This window comes from Miscanthus floridulus, chromosome 10 (genome assembly GCF_019320115.1).
Source record: "Miscanthus floridulus cultivar M001 chromosome 10, ASM1932011v1, whole genome shotgun sequence".
Classification (NCBI taxonomy): domain Eukaryota; kingdom Viridiplantae; phylum Streptophyta; class Magnoliopsida; order Poales; family Poaceae; genus Miscanthus; species Miscanthus floridulus.
Window position 1 is genome coordinate 61,356,906 of NC_089589.1, and position 14,611 is coordinate 61,371,516.

Sequence of the window (14,611 nt, forward strand, 5' to 3'; positions counted from 1 at the left end):
TAGCTTTGATGAAAATGAAACTAGAATTACACAAGTACTCGCTTTGATATTTTTCTTTCTACATAAATTTAATTACATTAGTTAAGTCTGTTCCATCCTCTCTCCCGAATTCCGAATCCAGCAAACCGGCAAACCTCATCACCGGCCCCACAACTGGGTCATGGTCTCATGGACTCCGCGTAGCGACGAGCAGAACACGTGGCGCCGTTTTGCTCTCTCTCTCAGACTCTCCCTCTCCCCTCGTCCCTCGCCTTCACTTCACGCGTGCAGGCAAACTCGCTTCTTGGCTCGGTCTCAGCTTTTGCTGCAACCAGCACATGCGCGTGTAGGTATTTGCCCAGTCAACTAGCAGGTCCTCTCCCTTGGGCTCAATGCAGAGGTCCTACATACAATACTTCTGTTCGCATCAATCTTGATAAAATGCATCATCTACTCCTACCTCACTGGTTGCTCCCCTCTTCTTTCCTCTCCTCGCCATCTCTTCAACGAGACTCGAGAGTGCCCATCTGCAAGATTGCTTCAGGTTAGTGACTCTGATTCTGCTATTTATTTCAGAAAGGTGTTAGGGAAGTTTATTTGCGCCAGCTGGATCTGTTTACTTCCAAATCTAACATGGCGACTTTGTTCTGTTTGTGTAATGTATGATTATGAATGTCCATGAAACTCTTTCAGCTTACTGCTCCTCCGAGGCAGAACACAGGATTGAATTACGACTTGCTGCCATATTTGTCCGTTTAGAAGCTTACATGGGTGTAACCACTTCGATCGTGCTCTTTCTCATCTTCATAGACTAGGAACATATCTTCAGTACTTCATAAGTAGGTAAAAATATTCTTCACATTCATCCTGTGAGTCTCGTAGGGTTGGATTGATAACTGTTCGTAACATTTAGAATCTGTAAAATATCTGCCGGTGTATATAGTATGACATACATAATGGATCCGACGACTGAGGCAATAGCTCATCCTATCTCACTCATAAGGTGTCAAGGGTACTAAGTGTTACTAATAAGAGTAAAAATGTATGTACTTTGGCTTAATCTAGTTAGCCTTTTCGATCTATCTCTATAGATCTTTATGGCCCAAATATAAACTGCCATGTCTCAGATCTGTAGCAGTAGCACTAACCAAAACGAAGTGCCAACGGCCAGTAGAACAAGTCCTGATACGTGATTTGTGCTAATCAGGTTTCACCACCTCTCCAATCTACATGTTTGCCTAAAATAACGAAACTCCATAGTAATCAAGGCCTATCCGGTAAATTAACAAAACAGGGTCTTTAGTAGTGCGCTAACCCCCGGTTGGGCATGGCAAGCAAGCAGAATGTCAATTTTTCTTCCTCCTCCTTTCCTCCCTAGCCTAGTTTCTCTTCCAAGCTTGCGCTGCAATAGATCAACATATCAATGCCTCCAAAAATATCCACTGCTAGCCCAGCCCAACACATGGGGCAGTTAAAAGGACAAAAGCAGCATCTGGAAGAGAAAATAGAAAGCAGCCGCCGCGACTCACCGCAGCATGGTGGCTGGAATTGTCAAACGGTACTGCAGCAGCACTAGGAGCAGCTAACAGCAGCCGCACAGGAAGTCACCTAGTCGATCAGGAACCAAGCAAATCCCCCCTTTTCTCCCCATAGAAGAAAACAAAATCCTATGTGAAACTGAACTTATTTGGCTTACCACGGGCTTTTCTACATATTAGTTGTCAAGCAGATTCATTTCAACAAGTTTGCTTTCATATGAGTTCTGGTTTAGAAGTCAATTCCTAACATTGTTTAGTCTACCGTGTTGAGTTACATGTGCTAACCGATTGAACCTAGAAACTTAAGTTGATGAAGAAATGGTGGGCAATTCAATATATCTTAACAATTCTCCTTACGTGTAGGCAGTTTCAGTCCAGCTTAAACGTGGAAATATGAGCGAACAATTATTTTATTTTATTGTGTCAGTTAGGATTTGACTATTATCTAAAAAAAAGTTAGGATTTGACTAGCTAGAGGTCTGACTCTGATACTATATAGAGTTGAATACATCAATCTATTTAACGAAAACTTAAGGTGATTGAAAAAGATAAATAATTCATTTATGTTTCTACACACATCAGTATATTAAGTTTTTTAATAAAAATTTCAGGTATTACACTTTACGTGCCAGCATGTTTAAAGCATAGGCACTAGAGGACGATCATATTACTGGAGGATTCTTGTACTGAAAGAAGAGGTAACAAGGATAATCAGAGCCAATAATGGATATGTCATGGAAATTACTGGATCAAATTACAAGTGGTTTCTGTGAGGAGATCGGCCGTGGCACATTTGGAGTGGTTTACAAGGTACGTTTACGAGGCAGACACAATGCCGGGTAGCCCACTACTCTCCAGCAATAAATCTAGCACAGTACTACTTGGTAATTGTACATATTTGTAGTCTGTACAGCTCAACTTTTATTTTAAACTAGTACTATATACAAGCACGTGCTCCACATATGTGGCCCAAAAATCCAGCAACCAATAATTTAAGATATAATAGATCAGGGCACTCCCAATGCATGAACCACCATAGTTTCTATGGATATTAATTATACTGTCACCTAAATATTTTGCTGATGTGACAAGGTAGTTATTGAGAAGAGAGAGCAAAAATCATAGAAACCGGGTCTAAGTTAGAAATTATGTCTATACGAGAACCAAGACATAAAGGGATGTGATTGGTAGAGAATGGAGAGAGAATGTATGTGATTGGATAGAAAATAGTTTCGTAGAAACTATCCATTGGGACCATAGTTTCTATACGTAGTGTTTTTTTTCGAAAGTGTGCATTAGCATGTGCTTCATTAAGAGAAGCGGGAAAGTTTACAACTTCCGAAGAGAGTCACGGCGAGCAGCCGTACACGTCTTGGAGACAACACAAAGGAATAAGCATAGGAACAAGAGAAGAGAAGAAAGAATAGCGAGTGCCCTCAACACCAAGGACCTACAACTGAGCCTACAATAAAAATAACACGCAAGGGTTGCCTAAAGATAGACAAAGTCGTGGTGTCAAAGCATCCACCCTGATAAGATATAGAAGCATCCAGCAGCAACAGCGGCAAAGCTTCCGCCAACGAAGACCAAGCGACCATGGCAGCCAAGCATACGCTAAGAAGAGGGTCCACACGCTCTCAGTAGCAAAGCATCTACCAGAGACGGGACCCAAGAGCCAACGTGCGGCAAAGCATCCGCCAAGAGTTCCACCGACGGCCAAGCATCCGCCGAGGAAGAAGCGACCCCCTACGACAAAGAATCTACAGAGGGGAGCGGCCATGACACTCTCGGCACCAAATGGCCGAGAGGAGACCAACGACAACGACGACAAAGCATCAGTCAGATAAGCAAGACGATGACGGCAAGGTCAAGAGCAGCATGACAGACCCAAGCGAGTAGAATGAAGGCACACACACACAGGCACAGCGAGGAACTCCACCAGGAGCGAATGGTAGGAACCACAAAAGATGGCGACCACACGAGGGACAAGCGACGGGCCATAGGGGATTCTTCAGCGACGCCTTCAGGAAGGAGGTGGCGCCCAAGAGAACGATCCTAGATGCCATCATTGCTGGCCTTAGAGGGTTCTAAGGCAGGGCATTTGCCCAGAATCCGGTGATGTTGGCGCAGAAGCACGAGGTTCCGAAGCGATGCCTCCAAGGAGGTATGTGGCGTCCAAGGCGTCACCGTCGTCCGCTCGGCTGAAACCGGGCTGAGCTTTCGCCCAGAACCCGTGCCACTACCCCCGCTTCACCTTGAGTCCCATGAGCCCCGCCGCACCAGCCCCTAGTGCGCCTACCATCCACGTGGCTCCGCAGATGGGATGGACCGACCGGGGCCAGAGCCAAGGCCGGCAGACCTGACCCCCACGCGAGTCCGGCCCCGTGGCCGATGACAGCCGTGGTGCAAACGTCGACACTGCGCCGATCCAGGCTCAGGACGAGCAGCGATAGCTGGATCTGGTCACAACGCGTCACCTGACGGCGGTGGCCGGCCCCGTGACCGGTAGCCCCCGCTACGTGGACGCCGGCATGCCAGGCCAGTGGCGACCCCGGATCTGGCCGCCCATCGAGCGCAGCCCTAGCAATGGCCGCATCCACCGGCGCCCCATAGCAACGGCTATGGGGGCCTGGCGCGGAACGAGAGGCCCCGGAGGCCGCCCATGCCGAGCACCCCGCTGGACGGCAGCAGCAGGCGCCGAACCCATGCCACTATGGCAGCAGGCGCTGGATCTGCACACAGGGGGCCTAGATCCGCCGCCTGGCCGGCCGCACCAACACGTCGGAGAAGCCTCCACCCAGGCCCGACCGCTCGGCCTCCACCGTCGCACCGACGAGGAGGCCAGATCTGGTCCAGAGGAACCTGGATCTGGGCCGCCAGCCGACGAGCTCGCCGGAGAAGCACCGGGAAGTCACGGTGATGGAGGATTGGGAGGGGGAGAGAGAGGTGGGCGGGAGGGGGGAGGACGCTGGTGGGCGGCAACGGTGGCCGGAGGGGAGGGTCGGGAGGGGGGCCCTAGGGGTGCTGCGGCGGTCGCCCCTGAGTCACCCTAGGGGAGCGCTCGGGGGAGAGATGAAACAAACCGCTATAGGCTTGGATTCTATACGTAGTGTCTATAGAAATGAATAGGTATAGAAACTACATGTAGTTTCTAGCATTGGGACTACCCTCGTAAGACTTAGGCCTCCTTAGCAATAAATGAATAATCCAACAACCTTTATGAACCCCGGCGTTGGGGGGATCCATCTTGACGCCAGCGTAGGCTGGCCACCTCCTCGACTGCTTGGAAAAGATTTTGTCATCTCCAGGTCAGCCACAAACCTCTCCCTAAAGCAATGTGTCGATAGAGAGCTCTTGATTACATCCTCATGAACGACCTTGCGCTTCACATGCCATATTGCCCAATAGCCGAAGCACCACCCTTGTGAGTTTGTCATGAGGCAGGGTTTTTAGCACCACTAACAACCATGCTTGTGCATTTATTTCATTAATCAGACTCAAGACCTCAGTGATGTTTTCCTTCTCCAACGCCTAGACTGCCTTTGCCATATGGCAATCCAGGAGGGAGTGTTTCCAGGAGTCTGTGTCGCCACACACACTGCAACGATTATTATCTGCCATATTCCTGTGATGACGTACATCATGAGTTGGGATTGAGTGGTGTGCTAGCCGCCATAGGAAGACCCTTGACCTTTGGAGGCACTTTAACCTTCCATAATTCAGCCCACTCGTTCTCTTCTGCCCTTGTGTTCGATCTGCTAGCCGTGTCTTCTAACCAGGCCATCTGTTTTTCCCGATTGTGCACCAAAATTCTGTAGGTGGATCTAACCGAGAACGTCCCCGATTTCTCATACTACCAAGCCCAAAAACCTTCTTGCGCCGATGTGCATAGGGGTATGCTAGCTAGTAATGATATCAGCGTCCATAGGAATAAAGAGCTCGTTCACCTGGTGTCGGTCCCAGACCCAAATCATCTAATCAATCAGCTCGTAGACTCTGTGTGGGGGATCATCCCCAGTGCAACACGGGCCACATTAATCCATCCGTCGACAACCAGTTCATCCTCCAGATATCAGTTTGCTCCCCTGTGCTAATCCTTATGATCAAACCCTGAATCAGAATATCCGTCCCATCGACAATTGATCTCCAGGTTCACGATGGAGAAGTACCAACAACAGCCTCCAAAAAATCCCCATCCAGGTAGTAAACCGCCTTTAGGATAAGCGAGCTCAAGGCCCCTGGATCCTGGAAAATTCGCTAAGCCTAGCAAGCGAGTAGAGCTAAGTTAAAAAGCTCCATATCATGAAAGCCAAGACCGCCCATATACTTTGGTTTAGTCTTCTCTTTCCATGCGACCCAACATGTCCGACACTTTCCTTCAGTTCTCCCACCAAAAACACCGCATCATGCTGTCGACATGCTTCCTGGCGAGCAAGTAGAGCTAAGTTAAAAAGCTCCATGTCATGAAAGCCAAGACTGCCCATATACTTTGGTTTAGTCTTCTCCTTCCATGCAACCCAACATGTCCGACACTTTCCTTCGGTGCTCCCACCAAAAACATTGCATCATGCTGTCGACGTGCTTGCATAGGCCCCTTGGTAATTTGAAACAAGACATGGAGTAGGTTGGTATTGCTTGGGCTATTGATTTGATGAGGACCTCCTTTCTTCCCGCTGATAAGCACTGTTCCATTAGACCTTATAACTTGTTTCATACTCTGTCTTTTAGATGCTTGAACACCCCCCCCCGCTCACTGAGTTTCCAACATCCGTAGGCATGCCCAGGTATTTCCCATTCAACGCCACGGTATGGATATTCAACATCTCCTTAATCTCCTCCTGAATTTGGTTAGTGCAGCCCTTAGCAAAATGGATGGATGACTTCTCCATATTAATCTGTTGACCCGAAGCATGACAGTACAGGTAAAAATAGCAGGCCTTCATCCACAAAGAGAAGGTGACTCACCATCAGTGCTGATGGAGCCACCATAATACCACTTAAGCTCAATGACTGAACTCTAGATTTTAAGAGGCACGAGAGGCCCTCTACCGCTAGCAAGAAAAGATAGGGAGAGATTGGATCTCCTAGTCGAATCCCCCAGGATGGTCTGAAGCTTTCCAGCCTATCACCATTAAAAAGTACCGAGAATGAAACCGAGGTTACCAGCTGACAGGATCCTAACATATGGGTATGTTAAGCTTCGGCAAGGGTTTCCGACCGATCCCTCCAGGATCGCCCAGAGGCTATATCCATCGAGTACACTCACGCGTACCCTCAGGTCAAGGGATCAGGTCAAGCCCGCTGCCTCTGTCTGAGGCTTGGGGGCTCGCCCAAGCCCTAGGCTCCCTTTCGACTGTAGGGTCGAGATGGCGGACTAGATAGGGGGTGAATAGTCATTTCTAAAACTTAATCGTGTCGGCTAACCGATACAAGTGCGTAATTAAAACTATCGGTCTAGCCAAGACTACACCCCTCTATCTAAGTTATCAAGCACCTTGAAAATATTCTAAACAAGCAACTAAGGTGCCGGGCTAGCTAGAGCTCACCTAACCAATCTAGCTTGCAAGGTCACACAAACTTATGCAACTAGTACTTCACACAACCGAGGGAGCTCTTACACAATCTAGTAAGCAAAAGCACAAAGCCACCTAAGCTTACTAGCAATGCTCAATAACAAGGCTACATAAGCCAAATTAGAGAGCGCAAATTACTTAGCTACATAAACTAAGCAATGTGACTAACAAGGTTACTAAAACCAAATTAGCCACGCAAGGGAGCTACTTCTATGCTACACAAGCAAGAAGGTAACTAGCAAGCTACTAAAGCTAAACTAGTCACCAGAGCAACTACACAAGCACACTGTAAATGAAAGTGATACAAGCGTGCACGGAATGCAAACCACCGAGAAGATGATGAAGACAATGTTGACATGGTGATTTTCTCCCGAGGTTCACTTGGTTGCCACCAAGCTACGTCCCCGTTGTGTCGACAACTCACTTGGTGGTTCGGTGGCTAATTGGCATCATCCGCCAAGCCCACACATTGGGCACCGCAAGAACCTACCCTGAAAGTGAGGGTAGCTCAATGACATGCTCAACTAAAGTTGCTCTTCGCGATCCCCGTGGGGTGAGCACAATCCCCCTCACAAATCCTCCTCCAGAGCACCGTACAATCTTCTCGCGTGCTTCAACGGAGTCACAAGCCACCAAGCCATCTAGGAGGTGGCAGCCTCCAAAAGTAACAGGCAGCACCGGCTTGTAACTCGAGCACCTAGTGCCACTCGATGCAATCTCACGATGCAACACACTAGAATCATACTCACTCGCAATCGATTCGCACCCTTGCAAGCACAAGTGGGTTAGAGGGCATCCAAGCACTCCTACACAAGCCACATAGGCATGAGGGTGCTTAGCAACCAGCCCAAGGCTGGCCACCACTTCTGTTTATAGCCCCAAGGGCTAAAAGAGCCGTTGTCCCTTCACTGGACAAAATACGCACTGACCGGACTCGCAAGTCATAACGATCGGACGCGTAGGTCATAGAGTCCGGTTGCTAGGATGACGCCACGCTTCCCCTCCTTTTGAAGCCGACCGTTGGGCTCCAATGGATAGCTCCCACGCGCGCATAGTCCTGAACGGACACGCTTTAGGGCCAACGACCTGACGCGCCGAGGCCGAGTCCGGTTACCAACGCATTTCTGCACAACTGACCGGACTCACCTTTCTCCTATGACCGGACTCGACTCTCCCAGAGTCCGGTCACTTCCAGAGTGGTTCCAGAGAGCTCTTTTGATGATTGGATGCTTCAGGTCATCACTGACCAGACTCTCTGTGCGTCCGGTCACTCCTGGACATGTTAATAACACTGACCGGACGCTGTGACTGGACTCGCAGGTGCTGACCGGACGTGCAGAGTCCGATCACAGACCTTTCAGCTCTAAAACGGCTATAACTCTTAGCCCCGAACTCCGATTTCGATGATCTTGAACATTTTGGAAAGCTTATTCAGAGGGCTACACAACCCACTTGCATATTTGATCCAAATCACAATGGATCAATTTAGAATTCCAAATCAAGAGCCATCCTATAGTTCGAAGTACACCAAAAAACCTCTCTCTCTTCTCCATGTTGATCCAATGCAACTCCAACAACTTCTCCTTTGCAAATGTGCCAACTCCACCAAATGTACACCACCAAGTGCAAGTGTGTTAGCATTTTCACAAACATTTTTCAAAGGATTAGTCACTTAATTCACCACTCCACTCGATCCTAGCAACGTCGCAAAGTTAGATCGCTAAAGTGGCACTAGATGACCGATATGCAAATAAGTTTGCTCCTCTTAATAGTACGACCATCTATCCTAAACCCAGTCATAAACTTCTCTACACAACCTTTGACCGGTGAAATAAAATGCCCTAAGTTATACCTGTGCCTTGCGTATTCTATTCCATCTCCTCCGATGTTGATGCAACACATGCACCAACCATATCACAAATGATATGATCCACTTCATATCATCACGTGACCTTATTGGTTCATCGATCTTGACGTCACTTGCTCTTCACCATTGCTTCGGTCCATTGGCGCCATGTCCTCGACTTGCCCTTCACTCTTGCAACCGGTCCGTCAAGCCAAGCCTTGTCTTGATCTTCTCCACCTTAGTCACATGACTCCATGTCATGTCTCATATGCAATGAGCTCCTTCATCACATGTGTGAACTTTGCAACATCTCCGAGCTATTTTCACCACCATGACATATGTTGCTCACACACATATACCTGTGGACTAATTTTCTGTGTATCTCACATCAAACACAATTAGTCCACCTAGGTTGTCACTCAATTACCAAAATCAAACAAGGACATTTCAATCTCTTCCTTTTTGGTAATTGATAACAACTTTACAAAGATATGAAAATTAAGCTCTTTTGAATTCATGTTACTTGCCCAAGCAATTTTACCATGTGTAAATGATTTTGGACAAGTACCACAAACCCGAATTGGTAGTATTAGCTCCCCTACATATGTGCTAGAGTGTTTGGTTTAAAGCTCGCACATATGCATATATTGGAATTATGGGAGAGTAATTACTACCAAATGATGCTAAGGTGTATAGAATAAACCTTTGAAGCACGATACCAATCGGAGTTGTACTTTTAACATCATCCTTAGCACCATGAGTAGCTAGACAACAAAAATACTAGAATCCCCATGAGATCAATATTATAAGCAAGGTCCGTATCACGTGTAGAAATACAAGTCTAGCTACCATACTATGCATGCTAGTTATCAAATCATTAATCAAGTTCTACAACTAGCATACACCACACAAGCATGCGTATCAAATTTAAAAACTTATGCAATGCAAGCTAGCACATGACTATGCACATATCAAATACAACCAATCAAAGTTCATGAGCTTGCTCCCCCTACTTGTGTGCTTCTCTTGTCTAAGAATTTTGATCCTTTTGATCCTCTCACATTCTTCAATGTTGTTCCCTCTTTGTTCATATCCATGTCCAACCTCTACTTCTTTGTCTCAATCTCTCCCAAAGCTTTCATATCTTTGTACAATCTCTCCCCCTTTGTCATCAATTTCCATAAAAGGTGTGCTTCTCATTGATGCAAAGGCTTGCATTGGGGTAGATGGTTGAGGCTTGAATCTTGCATTTTTATGGACACTACCAAATATTGGAATGACATCACTTGTATAGCTCTTAAGATACCACATGAAGGATCTTTGACCTTGAAACCAATTGGTGGGGCACCTCCCCCTATGTCATAGCATGGGTCATCCACTTGACAAACTTGAGTTCTTGAGGGAACTTGCTTTACTTGATGATCACTTAAAGTTGAGGATCACTTGTGGAACCACCATCTTGTATGATTGATACCATGTGTAGAGATGTGATGCCACGTGTATGATTGATTTGTCAATAAAAACCATTTCTTGAACATTCTCTATCTTCATGAGTACCACTTGTAGGACATCACTTATGAGTTATTCTAGACACCACTTGTGAATACTTGATGATATATTTGAGTCTAGATACCACTTGAAACAAATTAGATATTCATTTGCATTGTTGTCTTATGCTTGTACTCTTGTTACTTATCATGAGCTTCTAAGTTGACTTGAACTAAATTGATTTGCCTAAGCTTCCAAGTTCAGTTTGAACACTCTCTAAGCTTCTTCACACTCATATGGAGGTTATCTTATCGAGGTTGTACTTGTCACTTGTTGGTAATCCAAATTAAATCAAGTACTTGAGTTCACTAGCTCATGAACAAACTCAGATTCAACTAATCATTCAAGCAATAGTGGTAGGCTATGAATTTTAAAATTTCATTTGTTATGCATGATCCTATGAAGCATGTACTATATGCACTAACCATATATTAGTAAGGGATGAAATGATCATACACATTACAATGATACCTTTGCTATCTTGGAGTAGAGGATAGTCACATAGATTCCACTTCATTACTCGAATAGCAATGTGAAGTCCAATTTATAGCTTGGTGAAGACCAATCATCAATATTGAAATCCATTCTTCACCCATATGAAATGTGAACCACTAATGAAATCATGACTATGAACCAAGCTGTACAAGCATGCGTATTAAATTTAAAAACTTATGCAATGCAACCAAGCACATGACTATGTACATATCAAATGCAACCAATCAATGTTCATGAGCTTGCTTCCCCTCGAGTCGGCCTCGTTCACCACCAAGAAGCTTCCGCAAGGTGCACCCGGGGGAGGCCGGTCCAATCCGACATAGCCTGACACTCAGCGTGTTAGAACAGAGCAGCCGGACGACGCCCAAGGCTTCTTCAGCTATACGACATAGCCATAGTCCATAGAGGGCCATGGCAAGACCTGCCTGGACTTCGGCGCATGTAGACCATAGGCTCTACCCCCAAACCGCCATGTACCCGACCTATCGGTATATAAGCGATAAGTCGGATCATAGGATGGGGGAGGATGATTCCAGACGAATCATTCCACTCCTCATCGATCCGCTCTAGCTCGACACCAAGAGCAGAGCAGCAGAGAGAGGGGCACCAAGAGCTCCTCCACCGCACCCATCGTCTTCCTCCTCTTCGACGAGGGGAAGGCTCCACCAACTGCGAGGCATCCTTAGGATCAGCACTGAGCGATCCCCCTACCGAATCTCTCTCTTTCTCCTATACACTCTGTTATAACCCCCTAATTTTGGGTGCTCTTAATTAGAAGGATCATCAGCTGCTGGACATAAAGCACCGATTGGCCTGAACCAGGATAAACCGTTGTGTCCCCTCTGTGATTCTTGTATTCTTGAGTCCACCCGAGCCACCGGAGACACATACTCTAACACCACCTCGAACAACAATGCTTGTCGTGGTTTCGACCCCGTGATAGCTGGTGCGCCAGGTAGGGGGCAGCGTCAAGTGCGATTCAGGCTCTACGGTGGCTGGAGCCACCCGCCTCGTCGCTGGAGCAAGCGACGCCGCCCCTAACGGCGGCATTCGCTTCCCCGGTGAGTTCTTCATCACAGCCGATGCCTTCGCTCCGGACTAGGTCCTCAACTTCGGGAGCCTAGCCTACGTCGCCGACTACCATGGTTAGCTTCATCCACTCAATGGGGCTGCGTCGGCGGGCACCGAGTCCCAGGCGTCGCCCCCTCCGCTGGGTCTCTTAGGAGTAGATCTCGAGGTTCTGGCCCGATAGATCTGGCGTGGTCTGGGCCTGATCACCACCATGTCGGACCGCTGCCAGATGTTTTACATGCTAGCCATCGTCCATCACCAGATCGCCACCGGTGAGGTGCTCCCGCCACCCGAGCACTTCTGGTACTACCTCCCAGACCTGCATTTCAGGTTACATAATTTAGCGGCATCTTTCCAACTAGAGCTAGAGTACCTTGTCAGCCACAAGGCACCACAGAGCGCCGTCCTCTCTAGCATGGAAAGGGTCGACATCCTCTCGCTGCACACCTTCCTTGAGATCCTCTTAGGGAATGGCCTAGAGTACGACTCCGACGGCATCGATTGCTATGCCCCGCCTCGCATGTGCTACCACATCGATGGCGAGGATCCCACCGAGGAGGCGCCCGAGCTCATGTTGCCACACCAGAGTCCTCACAGCCGCGCGAACTACCTTCTCGAGAAGGCGGCTCTGTTGTAGGCTTGGCAAGCGGACCTAGAGGCCGCCGAGACAGAGCTTGAGCTCCAAAGCTAGGAGCTTGCATCTTAGCAAGCCACGCAGCCCCCTGTCAACGACGATGATGCTCGCACAGGGGCTCGCAGTGCCTTGCGCTTCCCCTGTGCAGCCTACAACATGGCGGCCGCCGCATGTCGGCTAGAGGACATCTTCGACACGCCGAACCCGAAGACCAACGAGCGGCTACACGAGGCAAGGCAGCTCCTTCGTGTCACCCTCAAGCAGCAGGCCGAGAGCTAGGCCTCCTAGCGCCATGCTGGACCCTCTAGTCCATCACAACTGACGGCCACCATCAATGGGGACCATTCTGACGCACACGCCCGACTAATGGGAGGAAGCAGCAGCGATTCCTCCGGTGGTAGCTCTGACTGACCGTGGGCCAGGGGCGCCAAGCCCCAATAGGAGCAAAGGCGCGAGCTTTCCCCTCACCGTCCGCCCACGCGCAACCGGATCAGCGACAACCGCGACGTACGCGACACCATTGAGGCCAGGCGCCACGCTCAGGTGTAACCCCGTACTCTCGAGCAGTGGAACGGAGGCCTCGCCCGGGATCACTTCGGCCCCCTAACGTTCGGGGCAGCGATCCGAGTGGCCACCTACCCTAGGCGATTCCGGCTACCAACACGCATCTCCAAGTACGACGGCGAGACCAACCTGGACCATTGGCTGGAGGATTACCGCCTCGCCATGAGGACTGGGGGGTCAGACGATGAATTCGCCATCCAGTACCTTCCTCTGCTTCTGTCGAGCTTGACCAGAGCATGGCTCAAACAGCTCATGCCCGGCAGCATCCACTGCTAGGGCGAGCTTCACTCTGTCTTAGTCTTGGCTACTTCTAGGGTACATACACTTGATCCGGGAACTCATGGGACCTCCGCAACTGCAGGAAGAGGATTGATGAGACCCTCCAAGAGTACATCCATCACTTCTCCAAGAAGCGCAATGAGCTCCCCAACATCATCGACGCCGACGTGATCAACGCCTTCATCTACGGCACGACCTGCAAAGCACTCATCCACGCGCTTAGTTGTGAGACCCCGCACATGATGTGGGAACTTCTGGACGTCACCACCTAGTATGCCACCAGCGAGGAGGCCGTCGAGGCCTACTTCAATGGTAAGGCCAGGGCCACCGGCCACCTCAGTGGTTGGGACAGCGGTGACGACCTTTGCTTCGTCCCTACGTCGTCACGACTGGAGCCAAGGACCAGAAGTGCTGCGGGGAGGAGATGGTGGCTGTGGCTAACCACGCTGCTAGGTCTCAGCCCCGCGGGCATGGTGCGTGCCCCGAGCACTTCGAAAAGGCGCTTGAAGCTCCCTGCCCGTTCCATGGGGGACAATCGATGCACCTCCTCAAAGACTGCGCCACCATTAGGGGTTACATCCACGACACCCTTGGTCAACAAGAAAGGCCCAAAAGCCTACCTCGAAGGTCAGTGAGCCAGCGGATGGCGCCCAGGATGAGGACGCTGGATTCCCCGAGGCCGAAGAATGCCTCATGATCTTTGGGGAATCCTAGGTGTATGAGTCTCACCGGTAGCGTCGCATCACCGAGCAGGAGGTGAACGCCATGCACACCCTCGCCGCCCTGACATGGCTCTGATGGTCGTAGACGGCCATCACCTTTGACTAGGGAGATCACCCTGATCAGGTTCCTCATCCGGGACGCTACCCACTCGTGCTTAGCCCGACCATGGGCACCACGTGCCTCTCCAAGGTGCTGATGCACGAGAGCAGCGGCCTCAACATCCTCTATGTCAACACCCTTGATTGGATGGGCATTCCATGGAGTATTCTGCGCCCCAGCAAGGCGCCATTCTACGGGATCGTTCTGGGGAAGGAGGTCATGCCCCTCGGTCGCATCTGACTCAATGTCACTTTCAGCCAGC

The 14,611-nt window shown here is 49.1% G+C and overlaps 1 protein-coding gene across 5 annotated transcripts in view; it reads left to right on the forward strand.

Moving 5' to 3' along the window:
- Positions 1-264: 264 nt before the first annotated feature.
- LOC136486651 (receptor like protein kinase S.2-like) overlaps positions 265-14,611 on the forward strand; it is a 61,935-nt gene continuing 47,588 nt past the window's right edge. For 2 of the 5 annotated variants that reach the window (XM_066483603.1, XM_066483605.1), the window contains exons 1-2: positions 265-523; positions 2,129-2,327. In XM_066483603.1, the coding sequence (XP_066339700.1) occupies positions 2,241-2,327 (87 nt within the window). In that variant the 5' untranslated portion in view covers positions 265-523; positions 2,129-2,240. Of the gene's footprint in view, positions 524-672; positions 823-2,128; positions 2,328-14,611 lie in introns of those variants that run through there. The other 3 variants (XM_066483604.1, XM_066483606.1, XM_066483607.1) reach the window with 3 other exon arrangements.